This window comes from Sus scrofa, chromosome 4 (genome assembly GCF_000003025.6).
Source record: "Sus scrofa isolate TJ Tabasco breed Duroc chromosome 4, Sscrofa11.1, whole genome shotgun sequence".
In the NCBI taxonomy this organism is placed as follows: Eukaryota; Metazoa; Chordata; class Mammalia; order Artiodactyla; family Suidae; genus Sus; species Sus scrofa.
Genome location: NC_010446.5, coordinates 50,693,921 through 50,707,106, shown reverse-complemented (window position 1 = coordinate 50,707,106; position 13,186 = coordinate 50,693,921). Strand labels below are relative to the sequence as shown.

Genomic DNA, 13,186 nt, shown 5'->3' with positions numbered 1-13,186 from the left:
AGTTGGGATATAGCTAACAGAGGGCACTGCTTTAAGAATTTATAGGAATTTAATCCACCCAGTAACACTATATGCTATCCCCATTTCTCAGGTGAGAAACCTGAGACATGGAGAGGTAAGATTTACATGGCAGAAGTCAGTTAACTAGTAAATAATAGAGTTGCTATTCAAACATGGGCTGTTTGACTCTCCAGCCCAGACTCCGCCTTTCCAGTCTATCTTCCATGCTCTAGACCATCTCACATGTATCTCCTGAGCACTAGGAGAGTTCAATGTCAGAGAAGGACCAATTCTAGACTTATTTGCTGAGCTCATAAAAGAGTTTGCACTCTTGTAAGAATAGCAAGAATTAACCAAGAGACATGCACAAAACTGTTTGTTAAGTAATTATAAGCTATGATAAGTGATCCTTTGTTCTTTTATGGGGTTTCTTTTTTTAGATCTGTGCGATATGCTTCAATGTGAAAGTCTGCACCAAATTTATTATAAAATATCTTCCTATGGGAGAAGTAATTCAATTTCCATTAAAGCGTTTAATAAGCCATGAAAAGCTAATCTGGAAATTTCCAAAAGAAAAATATATTCATTTTATTATTTTATGACCTTTCTTCTTTTTAAGTCTTACATCGAGACATTCTATAAATTCTGTAAGAATCACGGTGATGTCACAGCAGAAATTATGTGTCCCATTCTTGAGGTAAGAAAAAGCTCTTGAATTTTTTTATGCCAAATCATGTACATACACACCTTTTATTTATATAATCCTACCATTTTTTTAATCTTAGAAATTTCTTCATCTAAAAATAAAATAATATCTTTTATTATGTATATCATTTGATGTCTTCAATTAAAAGTGGTATTTTCCTAATTTTCTACATGGAAGAGTTATTCTACAATTAGAAGAGAATAATGTGGATAGAAGTTTGATTGTGATTTATTTACTTTTATGTTGTATGAAGAAAGTAGATTATAATTAGTTAAAAATTTAGTATACTATGGCTGTTGTTACACTACAGATACTCTTATAATAATCACCAACTTACCTCCAATAAGGGAATATTGGGCAGCTGGGAGTCCTCACAACTTGGCAATGAAGTCTGCTGTGGGCATCATTCCTTATTTAAATCCTGGAATATAGGCTGCCCCCAGCAACCGTGCAGCACCCTTGTTCTCATTAGAAGACCCTATGGCTGGTGATTCCCAGTTGGCATACCTACTTGATCTTCAAATGTGTCAGATGCCTTCATTGGTTCTGACCTCTCTAATTGATGTTATACCCCTTTTAATTCTTCTTTACATTCATTGCTTTTGTCTGTGTGCACAGGCCCTCTTGCAAATGTTGACCTGCATATGCATGGGAGACTCGGGCCAGAGATGAGAAGGGTCTGAGGGGAATTCTGGGCTTACTTTTCAATGAGCATTTTATATAGATCTCTCTTGCTAGCTTCCTAGTCACTTGGATCTTAAAAAAACAAACAAAAAAAAAAAACCAAAAAACCATTCTAGGCTTAGAAAGCTCTTGCTTTGACCTATGAAACAAAGTTTTGTCTAAAGAATATCTGTAATCAGGGAGTTCCCATCGTGGCTCAGTGGTTAACGAATCCAACTAGAAATGATGAGGTTACGGGTTCGATCCCTGGCCTAGCTCACTCAGTGGGTTAAAGATCCGGCATTGCTGTGAGCTGTGGTATAGGTTGCAGATGGGGCTCGGATCCCACCTTGCTCTGGCTGAGTGGTGAGCCAGCAGCTACAGCTCTGATTAGACCCCGAGCCTGGGAACCTCCCTAGCCAGGTGCACCCCTAGCCAGGTGCAGCCCTAGAAAAGACCAAAAAAATAATAAAAAAATAAAAAATAAATAAAGATGGCAATTTCCTTCTAAAAAAAAAGAGTATCTGTAATCATTAGATTATCTGTTATAGTAGCTTTATTAGTAGGTAGATATTTAAATACTTCACTGACTTCTTAATTCAATAAAACCCTGATAAGAACTACCCTTGCACCAAGAAGAGAAAAAAAACTATCTGCATATATTTTGACCCGCATTTGATAAAATTAGTTCCCCTCAAAACATCTAATTATTTAAATTTTTTTAATTTTTAAAAAATTTTATTAAAGTATAGTCAATTTACAGTGTTAATTTCTGTTGTACAGCAAAGTGACTCGGCTGTACATATGTATTCTTGTTCATATTTTTTTGAAAATGATTTTTATTTTTTCCGTTATAGCTGGTTTACAGTGTTCTGTCATTTTTCTACAGTACAACAAAGAGACCCAGTCATACATACATATATACATTCTTTTTCTCACATTATCCTCCGTCATGCTCCATCATAAGTGACTAGATATAGTTCCCAGTGGATTCTTTTCCCACAAGCCTATTCTTTATATCTGTGAGTCTGGTTTTGTTTCATAGACATGTTGAGTTGTGTTGTATTTTAGATTCCAAATATATGTGATATCATGTTATTTATCTTTGTATGGCTTAACTTTTCTTAGCATGATCATCTTAGTATGATCTTGTGATATATACATACACACCACATCTTTATTAATTCATCTGTTAACAGACATTTAGGTTGTTTCTATGTCTTGATTATTGAAGAAGTGCTGCTATGAACATAGGGGTGCATGTATCTTTTTGAATTATAGTTTTGTCTGGGCATATGCCCAGGAGTGTGGGATTCCTAGATCATATGCAAGTTTTATTTTCAGTTTTTTAGGAACCATACATTTTTCCATAGTGGTTGTACCAACTTACATTCCCACCAACAGTGCCAGAGGGTTCTTTCTTCTCCACAGCCTTGCCAGCATTTATTATTTGTAGACTTTTGTAGTTATGGCCATTCTGATCAGTGTGAGGTGATACCTCATTGTAGTTTTGATTTGCATTTCTCTAGTAATTAATGATTATGAGCACCTTTTCATATGCCTATTAGCCGTCTGTATTTCTTCCTTGGAGAAATATCTATTTAGGTCTTCTGACCATTTTTTGGATTGGGTTGTTGGGTTTTTGAATTGTATGATCTGTTTGTGTATTTTGGAAATTAAGCCCTTGTCAGTCACATCATTTGCAAATATTTTCTCCCATTCTATGTGTTGTCTTTTTGTTTTTTTTTTGTTTGTTTTTTGTGCTACACTTGCAGCATATGGAAGTTCCTGGGCTAGGGGTTGAATCGGAGCTGCAGCTGCCAGCCTATGCCACAGCCACAGCAATGCAGGATTCAAGCTACATCTACAACCTACGCCACACCTTGTGGCAATGCCAGATCCTTACCCACTGAGTGAGGCCAGAGATCAAACCCATATCCTTATGCATACTATGTCAGGTTCTTAACCCACTGAGCCACAATGGGAACTCCCTATTTTTCTTTTTCAAGATTGCTTTAGCTATTCAGAGTCTTTTGTGTTTCCATACAAATTTAAATTTTTTTGTCAATACTTCTATGTAAAATGCAATTGGTATTTTGATAGAGATTGAATCTGTATCTGAATCTGTAGATTGCCTTAGGCAGTATAGTTATTTTGATAATATTGATTCTTCCAACCCACAAGTATGATATAATGGTAAGAGCTAATTCTTAAGCAAGATCATAGTGCACATGCTATAAAAATCAGAAGTAAATAAGAATTATGTCTTTGTAATCCTTGGTAATGTAAAAGGACAGAATGGTATTAGAAGACTACTTTTCAGCAGGAGGTTTTGATCAAAACACCGTATGCCCTATGTTTGCTTTGTCCCTCTCCTATACCCATGGTACTACCTTACTAGATTAGATTTTTTTCAAGCTGTGTAAAAAATAAAAATCCATGTAACTACATACATTTACACAGAAATATCAGTTACACATGGCATGCAATTATAACATTTCTTTTTTTTTTTTTTTGTCTTTTTGTCTTTTTGCCTTTTCTAGGGCCGCTCCAGCAGCATATGGAGGTTCCCAGACTAGGGGTCGAATCAGAGCTGGAGCCACCAGCCTATCCCAGAGCCACAGTAACGTGGGATCCGAGCCGCGTCTGCAACCTACACCACAGCTCACGGCACCGGATCCTTAACCCACTGAGCAAGGCCAGGGATCGAACCCACAACCTCATGGTTCCTGGTTGGATTTGTTAACCACTGCGCCATGACGGGAACTCCAATTATAATATTTCTAATCATGTGATCAGAAGAGGTTTGTCAGTTTTATATAAATATATCAGATTGTGTAGTTACTTCCCCTTTTATTTGTGCAACTATAGACCACTTACTGTTTCTAATGTTTTTCTGGTATATATTCTTACTTGAATTCATGACAGGAAATTTCAAAAGACTGAATATGGTGGAAGATGGCATTAACCTAGGCTTGGGGGTGAAAATTGGACCTAATTGGAAGATTGTAGATTCATATTTAAAGAAAAAGAAATTGGCTTATGTTCCAGGCAAATGTGCTGCAGTGCCCTGTTTGCCTTTTTTTCCTGCACTTCTGCTAGTCTGCAAGGTTAATGAAACAGTGAAAATAAACACAGAATATGGTTGTTTAATCCCCCCTGGTCAGTACACATGCTAATAAAGACTGGGTTTGGTCCCAGTTCATTTGACTCTCTTTCACTGCCATCAATCCCTCTACCCACTGCTCCCACCAGGTAGACACTTTCTCCTGTAAGGAACTGGCAGTAATTTGTGACCTGATCAACCCAATTCCATTATGAGCAACGAATAATTGTTCTGAATTTGTCAACAGTGCATGGTTATCTTTGCAGCAACAACAACAAAAATAAGTTATGGTTTTAAGATGCATGAGTGTTCGAAGGAAAGGTAAAAGGAAAGACATAGGGCATCTGATGTACACTGTACCACACAGTCTGACTGCCCTCTGTAAGTGATACAAGGCTTATGGGAAACTAGTTCCACCCCAATGACTCTCCTCCCTAATCAGATCTTGTATGAAACCATGTGCCTAGGGATGGTCAAAGACAGAATAGCCCTTTTATAATTAAAACTTCTTTTCACTAAGAGAATACACACACACACACACACACACACACACAGCCTCTAGGCTAGAAGAAAGTGGTAAAGTAGATAGGAAAGTTAGAATAAGAGGGAAATTAAAATATGGTAAGGAGTCAAAAGAAATCATGTTCAATTAGGGAGGAAATAGAAGGACTCCTTATGAAAAAAATGAAAAAGATGGCTCTTGATGGGACCTTCAGATGCATGTAGGATTTCAACCTAGAGAGTTATGGCGTACATGCACTGTAGGCAAAGTGAAGAAATATTAACAAGATAAGAAATTGGAAGGCATATGGAATATTCAGATAACCAGGCTCATCAATCACAGTCCTCTCTTCTTGCCATGGCTTGTGAAGCCTCTCCTGTTCTCTCTCCAGCTACATGCTCATCCTGCCTCTTCAGCTGCTTTATTCATGTTTGAGTTATGGCCATTCCTCCAAAATGCCATATTTTACTTCCTGCAGCTTCTTCTTCCAGGATGGCCTCTGTCACCTGTGTCTTTGCAGCACTGCCTACCCCACCCTATTTTGCTACTTATTATTCTAACATTTTACAACTAGAAAGTACATTGATGAACATCGGGGACAATTAACTCCATTGCTGCTCCTCCTGCCGTATTTGTTATTTTGAAATTTCTTATTGCCATAAAATTTCCTTCTTGCATTTCTTCTCTTAACTCTGGAAGGTCAAAATTACTGAAGGGGAGTTCCCATTGTGGCACGGCAGAAACAAATCCCACTAGGAATCATGAGGTTGCGGGTTTGATTCCTGGCCTCGCTCAGTGGGCTAAAGATCCAGCGTTGCCGTGAGCTGTGGTGTAGGTTGAAAACACAGCTCAGAACTGGCGTGGCTGTGACTGTGGCGTAGGCTGGCAGCGGTAGCTCCGATTCAACCCCTCACCTGGGAAACTCCATATGCCGCGGGTGCGGCCCTAAATAAATAAATAAATAAATAAATAAATAAATAAATAAATAAATAACTGACAGGACTGATTATATTCAGTGGTCAGAGGCAGCTGCCTTTGCTTTCAAATAAGGCCACTCCCTGCTTCCAGCACACCCATAATTTCCATGACAGCAATCAAAAGCATCAGAAAGAACCAACTCACACTCTACTGATAGGAAACACCTGTTTTAACAAAAAGAGTTCCGGTAAAATCCGTTGCAAGTCAGGGTTTGTTGTTGGTTAATGAGTCAAAAATAATATTGCAGAGCAATTTATTTCAGCTTTTGTGTGCATATGAATAACCTTGGAATCTTGTTAAAATGCATATTCTGGTTCAGTAGGCCTGGACTACCATCTAAGATTCTGCACTTCTAACATTCTTCCAAGTGTTGTCAAAGCTACTAGTCCATGAAACACACCTTGGGTAGCAAAATTGTAGAGAATATTAGAGAATTTTTAAAGTAGTAGATTTGTGGAACATTCAGTTAAGATCTTTCTGTGTCAGTGACTGGCTATTCAAAAGTGAACAATGAACAAAAGAGATGGGCTCCCTCAACATTTTTAGAGTGTGGTAGCGAGAAAAACAAATGCACAGATTTAAAAATAACGTGGTAAGTGCAGATTGTTTTGGGTGGATGGAGAAAGCTTTCTTATGTCAAGTGATCTCATGTGACAATGATGTGCAGTGGTTTGAAGTTCCCTTCCCTGCCAGGAATTGAACCTGGACCACAGTGGTTAGAGTACCATACCCTAATCACGGGACCACCAAAGACTAGTGGCTGAAAGCAGAGCCCCTGGATCTTGTCTGCTGTGTAAAAAGAACTTTTGCAAAGGGGCAGAGGCTATAAAACAGGCACAGAATTTACTAGAAGCACAGTATATGCATGAGAGCACTCGGAGAAGCAGTTTATTTAAGACAGATGCAAAGCAGAATTACATACCCAGAGAAGAAGGGTGGGGGCATCCTCCTTAACAAGTAGCACTAAAGGGATAGTTTCAATCACTTATATATGCAGGGTCCATCTCCTGGGTCTTTGTTTTCCTCTGGCCAGTTATCTTGCTTCATTTCCCATATCTGGTCTGACTCAAGGTCCTCCTAATATGCATGTGCATATTTTAGCCAGGATGGATTCCAGCTTAAAGGTCTCTGGAGGATTGACAGCTCATATTATAGGCTAGCATCCCCTCTCTTTTTGACCCCTGAGGAGTTTTTCTGTGCATGTGCAAACAGGGAAGTCTCCCCTGACCTCAAGAATGAAAACTATGTGACCTCCTCTTTTACTCAAGCAGGGCTTAGCCCCTCTCTGCTCCTGCCATTACCATTACTGTAAACTGCCCGCAGGAGGCAAAGTCCAGGTATTCATCCTGTTCCTCTTCTTATTTCTGTCTTGAAGTACAAACAGGAGGTTAGTAGTAAATATCTAACCTGGAGCCCATTTATTTCCTCCCTTAAATGGACATCACAGCAAACTCCATGGTGGGCAGAGGAGGCACCATAAAGGACAGACTGAGAGGAAATGGTCAGAGTAGTCAGGAGGAGAACCAAGAGGCGGAGGAAGCATGGAGTCCAAAGGGGTCCATGCCTAAAGAAAGCAATTTTAAGAAGGACTTTGTGGTTAGATGAAATAGAGAGACTTGACGTGGGGCTGGAAGCTTGGGTGCCTGGTGGTGCTCATCACAGAGAAGACACGTCCTGAGTATATGTGACCCATCTGAGAGGCGGTGTGGCCAAACCCCAGCATTTACAAATAAGGAAACAGCCCCTGACAAGATCGCTTGCCCCAAGCACCATAATCCTTAGTTACAGACTTAGTTTTATCAATATCTAACCTAGGATTTTAAAGAAGGAAACCAAAACCAGGAAAGTACAGACAAATGTTAAGGACCACAGCTTCAGTATGTAAAAAAATCATACTCATGTCAGCAATCAATGAGAAAGAGATGTTAACATGTGATGTACATTTTCTTTTAAACACTCTGCCAGAAACATCTGTTACATTACCTCATTCTATCTCTGAAACAAACACAGCAAGGAGGTATTATTCCAATTTTTATAGATGAGATGTTTGAGACTCTAATGGCCTATGTGAGAGAGACACAGGAGTAACAAGTAGCAGAGGGCCTGGAAACTAAAGTTTAGTGGGATGTCAAGAGTCATGAGTTGTTGTCCCTGCTGTGTGATCCTTCTCTGGAAGGCGGAGTTACTCCATTAAAAGAAGAGACTAAGGGACCATTAATAACACATGTCTGTATTATAATCAGTCATAGATCCTGAAAGGAAAGCAAATCACTTTGAAAATGAATGTGTCTAGAGCATTTAGTAGATTGTTCGATTTCACTGATTTTATGTCTTGCAAACTCAGTTTGAGGCTGACAGGCGTGCTTTTATCATCACTCTTAATTCCTTCGGCACTGAGTTGAGCAAAGAAGACCGGAAGACCCTCTACCCAACCTGTGGCAAGCTCTACCCCGAGGGGCTGCGTCTACTGGCTCAAGCAGAAGACTTTGAGCAGATGAAGAGGGTAGCAGATCATTATGGGGTATGTGCTTATCCCAGGCTCCCTAAATGTCTTGCATGATTTCAGCATGTGCACTTTAGAAGTCCACATACCACATTGACACTTCTTATCTAAAGCAGTTATGTTTGTAGGGTAGAAACCAGTGTCACTTGCTGTAATGTCTCTCCCAAAGAAATACTTCGAGTTTCTAACTCAAGCTGGGAGTGTTTTTTAAGGTTCCTGCTTGTTTGAATCTCCAAGGAATAGTAATTTGAGTACTTTTTCTGAATCAAGTGCCCCAATCAAGTGCAGTGTTCTGGAAATGTGAGCTCCTGTCCAAGTCATGTGAAAGGGCTTTACCCAGCAGTCCGTTCATGTGCCCATTGGGCAAACAGGGTTAGGCACAGAATGTTTGAAAGACAAGGGAGCATATAGATATGTTGGTTCATATCTCTCCCTTTGCTCAGTGGCCTGAATTCAGGAAAGGAAAGAGGGCTGCTGTGTCCTCTTCTACTCAAGCACCCAGTTGCACTTGGGGAGACTGAAGCTCCTCAGCTCAAGATGATACACTTCTTCCTCTGGAATCACTCCTTCTCATTTGCAGACAGTAACATATAGACCTGCCAGTTAGCTTTTCTAGAACTAGAATGACACTCCTCTTATTTTTGTCTGTGGATTCCCAAAGCCCTCCAGGAAAGATAAGTCAACAAACAATGCATGAACATTTGTAACATCTCATGTGTCATGGAAAGAGGCTCTTTAGCATAACATTAAAAATTGAACTTTTCCCTAGTGTCCACCCCTTTCTCACTTGAAATTCCATATGGATTTTATCAGTTGTCATCTCAGAGAACCCATGAAGCTGTACTGATTAAACCACAAGCACTCATTGAGCCTGTGTAATGTGTCTAACTAGCCCTAAGAATCTAAAGTGGAAATTGGCTCAAACAGAATACAGAGAGTAGACTCACTCTTGCCTCTTGCCTTCTAGGCCTGAATAACCCAATGGGATGGAATTCTATCCACACTCTTTGGATTTTTTGGTTATTTCCTCAAGAGGCCAAAAATCCTACAGAAAACATTCAGACCTTCCGGATAGATTTTCTAAATGAGATGCACAATTTTTATATTGCTGGAAGAATATAGTTATATTTATCAAAAATGAAAATTTGTTTTAAAAAAGAATTTTTTGTCATTGTTTTTCAGGTATACAAGCCTTTGTTTGAGGCTGTAGGTGATGGCAGTGGGGGAAAGACATTGGAAGATGTGTTTTATGAGCGTGAGGTATGATATAAATGAAAATTATCCTAGATTATACTCTTTCTCATACTCTGGGTTTTATTTTTTTTTCTTTAGGTTTCCTTTTGACAGTTGATCAGGTCAATTGATTAGGCACACTAATACTTTGAATGGGTATAAGTATCTCTGCTTTGGGAGAGTCAAGTTCCTTTGGGTCACATATGATGGCTTCTTGTGGGATTGTCATATCCAGAGAGCTGTGTACGTAGTGAAGTTCTGTAAATAAAGCTGCTTTTCCAGAATTAGTTAGAATTAGTTAGCAAAACAAAGGTAGGGCATTCTCACATAATGACTGTCCTCATGGTGCACACTCTGTTAAGTGGATTCCACTCTTCAGTCCATCCCATCTTCAAGAAGGACTTATATTTGCTTACAATAGATAACATGGGAGTTCCCATTGTAGCTCAGTGGTAATGAACCCAACTAGTATCCAGAAGGATTCGGGTTCGATCCCCGGCCTCGCTCAGTAGGTTAAGGATCTGGCATTGCTGTGAGCTGTGGTGTAGATGGCAGATGAAGCTTGGATCTCATGTTGCTATGGCTGCGGCCTAAGCCAGCAGCTGCAGCTCTGATTCAGCCCCTGGCCTGGGAACTTTTATATGCCGCAGGTGTGGCCCTAAAAAAATAAAAAATAAAAAAATTTAAAAATAACAGGGACAAAATTATAACACTTAGGAATTATTTGTACGGAAATCCATCCCATCTAGATTATTCTCTTTCCCTAACATAGCAGGTGTGTACTTAATCCAATTCCTGGGCTACTAAACTGTTCTGCAAGAGGACTTAGGGGGGAGGGAGTACAAGGATACCAGGTAAGGTTCTCCAAATCTGGAGAATTTTTTAATACTGTATTGTATTCATTTCCCTGAAACCACTGGTCCTTCCATCTCAGTCCAATTGGAGCTAACAGAGAACCCTGAAATTTACTCAAACTTTCCGGTTAGACTGGCTCCAGAACGCAGTATGGAGGTCTTCCTGTAGGTCCTACTCTAGACATTTTCCAACAACTCTCTAGAAAGGAGTGAAAACAATGCAAGTTATCCCACATATTAGGGATGTTTCAAAATTCCATACTATTGCCCTTATGCTGAAAGGATAGCTGTTAAAGGAGCTACCCTTGGAGGAACAGTGCATGTCTATTCTTGAAAGCAGGGGCCTCACCTTTGCTTGAAGTTTTCAGAAATGAGTGAGGGACTCAGTGCCCCTTCACATTTTTCTTTCTTTTTTTTTTTTTCTTTATTTTTTGTGGGGGGTGGTTCTTTTTAGGGCTGTGCTGGCAGTATATGGAAGTTACCAGGCTAGGGGTCTAATCAGAGCTGCAGCTACCCACTTACACCGCAGTCACAGCAACGTGGGAGCCAAGCCATGTCTGTGACCTACACCACAGCTCACAGCAATGCCGGATCCTTAACCCACTGAGCGAAGCCAGATAGCGAACCCACCTCCTCATGGGTACTAGTTGGGTTCGTTACTGCTGAGCCACAAAGGGAACGCCTCTCCTTTTTTCAAAGTGGAAAATAAAGGACTTGTTCCATTTCAGACCATATCTCAGTTAAAAAAATTTTTTGTAAGTTTTCTTTTATTTGCCTTCTGCAGAAATAAATAAATACATAATTCAACTGTATATCAAGTTTCTGTGGGGCATTATAAGGGAACTCATAATATCACCTGGTCCAAATTCCAAAGGCCTGTGATATTTCCCTGGAAGGAAGGTAAATAGCCTAAAAACTACTTTAACATTTTTAAAGCTGTGGTCAAGGAAAAATACTTTAAAGGAGACAAGCCAACAAGCTAGAAGCCAAATAAATACCACTACAAAGTTACACACACACACACACACACACACACACACACACACACACACCCCAGAGTCCTCCTAGGAATCTTGTGCTAGCAGTGCTGCTAAGATTTGGAGCTTATCGTGTGACTTTACAAACTTACTTTTTAGACTACTGTTGCCTGCCTTTATCTGCAGAGTGATGCTCTCGCTTTAATTTTTTTTTTTTCCTTTTTATGGCCACACTTGTGGCATATGGAAATTCCTGGGCTAGAGGTCAAATTGGAGCTACAACTGCCAGCCTACACCACAGCCAGAGCAACACTGGTTCCAAGCTGAATCTGATCTATGCTGCAGCTGGCAATGCCAAATCCTTAACCCACTAAGCAATTCCAGGGATCGAACCTGCATCCTCACGGACAATATGTCTGTCGGGTCCCTAACTTGCTGAGCCACAATGGGAACTCCATCTTCTTTTAGACTTGCTGACTTCCTCCTGTTTTTCTTTATTTCACCAGATTTGGACACTCCTTGCACTGTAGAAGCACAAGCTGGTCTATAGCTTACTGTTACTTCATTAATGTGGTATTGTTCCAGAGAAGTTGACAGTCTGTGTTTTTTTTCCCTTCCTCAGGTACAGATGAATGTGCTGGCATTCAACAGGCAATTCCACTATGGTGTGTTTTATGCTTACACAAAGCTGAAGGAACAAGAAATAAGAAATGTCGTGTGGATAGCTGAATGCATTTCACAAAGACACCGAACTAAAATTAACAGTTACATTCCAATCTTATGACCCAGTGGGGGGCCCCAAGTGCAGAAAATCATAAATGTTAAGAGGAAGTTACTGAGGGAAATAAAAGGAATTGTGTTATATTATCTAGAGCACACAAAATAAGCGACACTGCACTTCATGAATTGCAGTCCCACTGGAAACACAGCAAACCAACCCTAAAACAAAGCATTTCTTTTTCCTCCAGAAGCCTTAAATCCTGTTTCCACAGTTATGTATCATTCTTCACTGGGCCTCAGACATTAATTTTAATTAACCCTATGGTACTTTTCCTATTTTTGTTTTGTTATTTCAAAAATCAAATCTATTACAAATGTTTCACTCTTGCTTTCCCATGCTTCCTCATAGGCACAAACTCTGAGTGTCTGTTTTATTTTTTAACTCCCTAGGTCCACAAAAATCCAGAGCTATGCATAGTCAACATGGACTTCATATGGTGGAAAATACCATATATTTTTCTAACACATTTTGATCTTATAGATTTGGGAAAGCTAGATAATTCCAAATCATATTCACTGGATGAAAGTAGTGTTAAATTTGTGATCAAGGCTTATAAACACTTATAACTTATTTTCTCAAAATTGTCTTTAAATAAAAGATATACCTCTCTTTCTTACAGTTTCTTCATTCTTTGCCTGAAAAGCAAATAACCGCATTAGTTATGTTTTATTCATTAAAAAGTGAAAGTCATAGGCTCAGTTTGCAGGATGTGAATTCTCTATAAAACTTCAGTGGAACCGGTGTATAGAGCTACCCAGAAAAAGGGAAAGCCACAAATATCACTCATAAGCTTTCTGTAAATATAAAAAAATTCCTAAGTAGAAAAGCTGTATTTGCTATATTTTAAAAATTAAACATACACACACATTTGAAAGTTCTTCAA

The 13,186-nt window shown here is 39.4% G+C and overlaps 1 protein-coding gene across 1 annotated transcript in view; it reads left to right on the top strand.

The window, feature by feature from the left end:
• The window catches only part of ATP6V0D2 (ATPase H+ transporting V0 subunit d2), a 55,186-nt gene extending 42,267 nt beyond the window's left edge, over positions 1-12,919 (top strand). The window contains exons 5-8 of the mRNA XM_003125581.4: positions 620-697; positions 8,300-8,476; positions 9,641-9,718; positions 12,145-12,919. Coding sequence (XP_003125629.1) covers positions 620-697; positions 8,300-8,476; positions 9,641-9,718; positions 12,145-12,306 — 495 coding nt within the window. The 3' untranslated portion in view covers positions 12,307-12,919. The remainder of the gene's footprint in view (positions 1-619; positions 698-8,299; positions 8,477-9,640; positions 9,719-12,144) is intronic.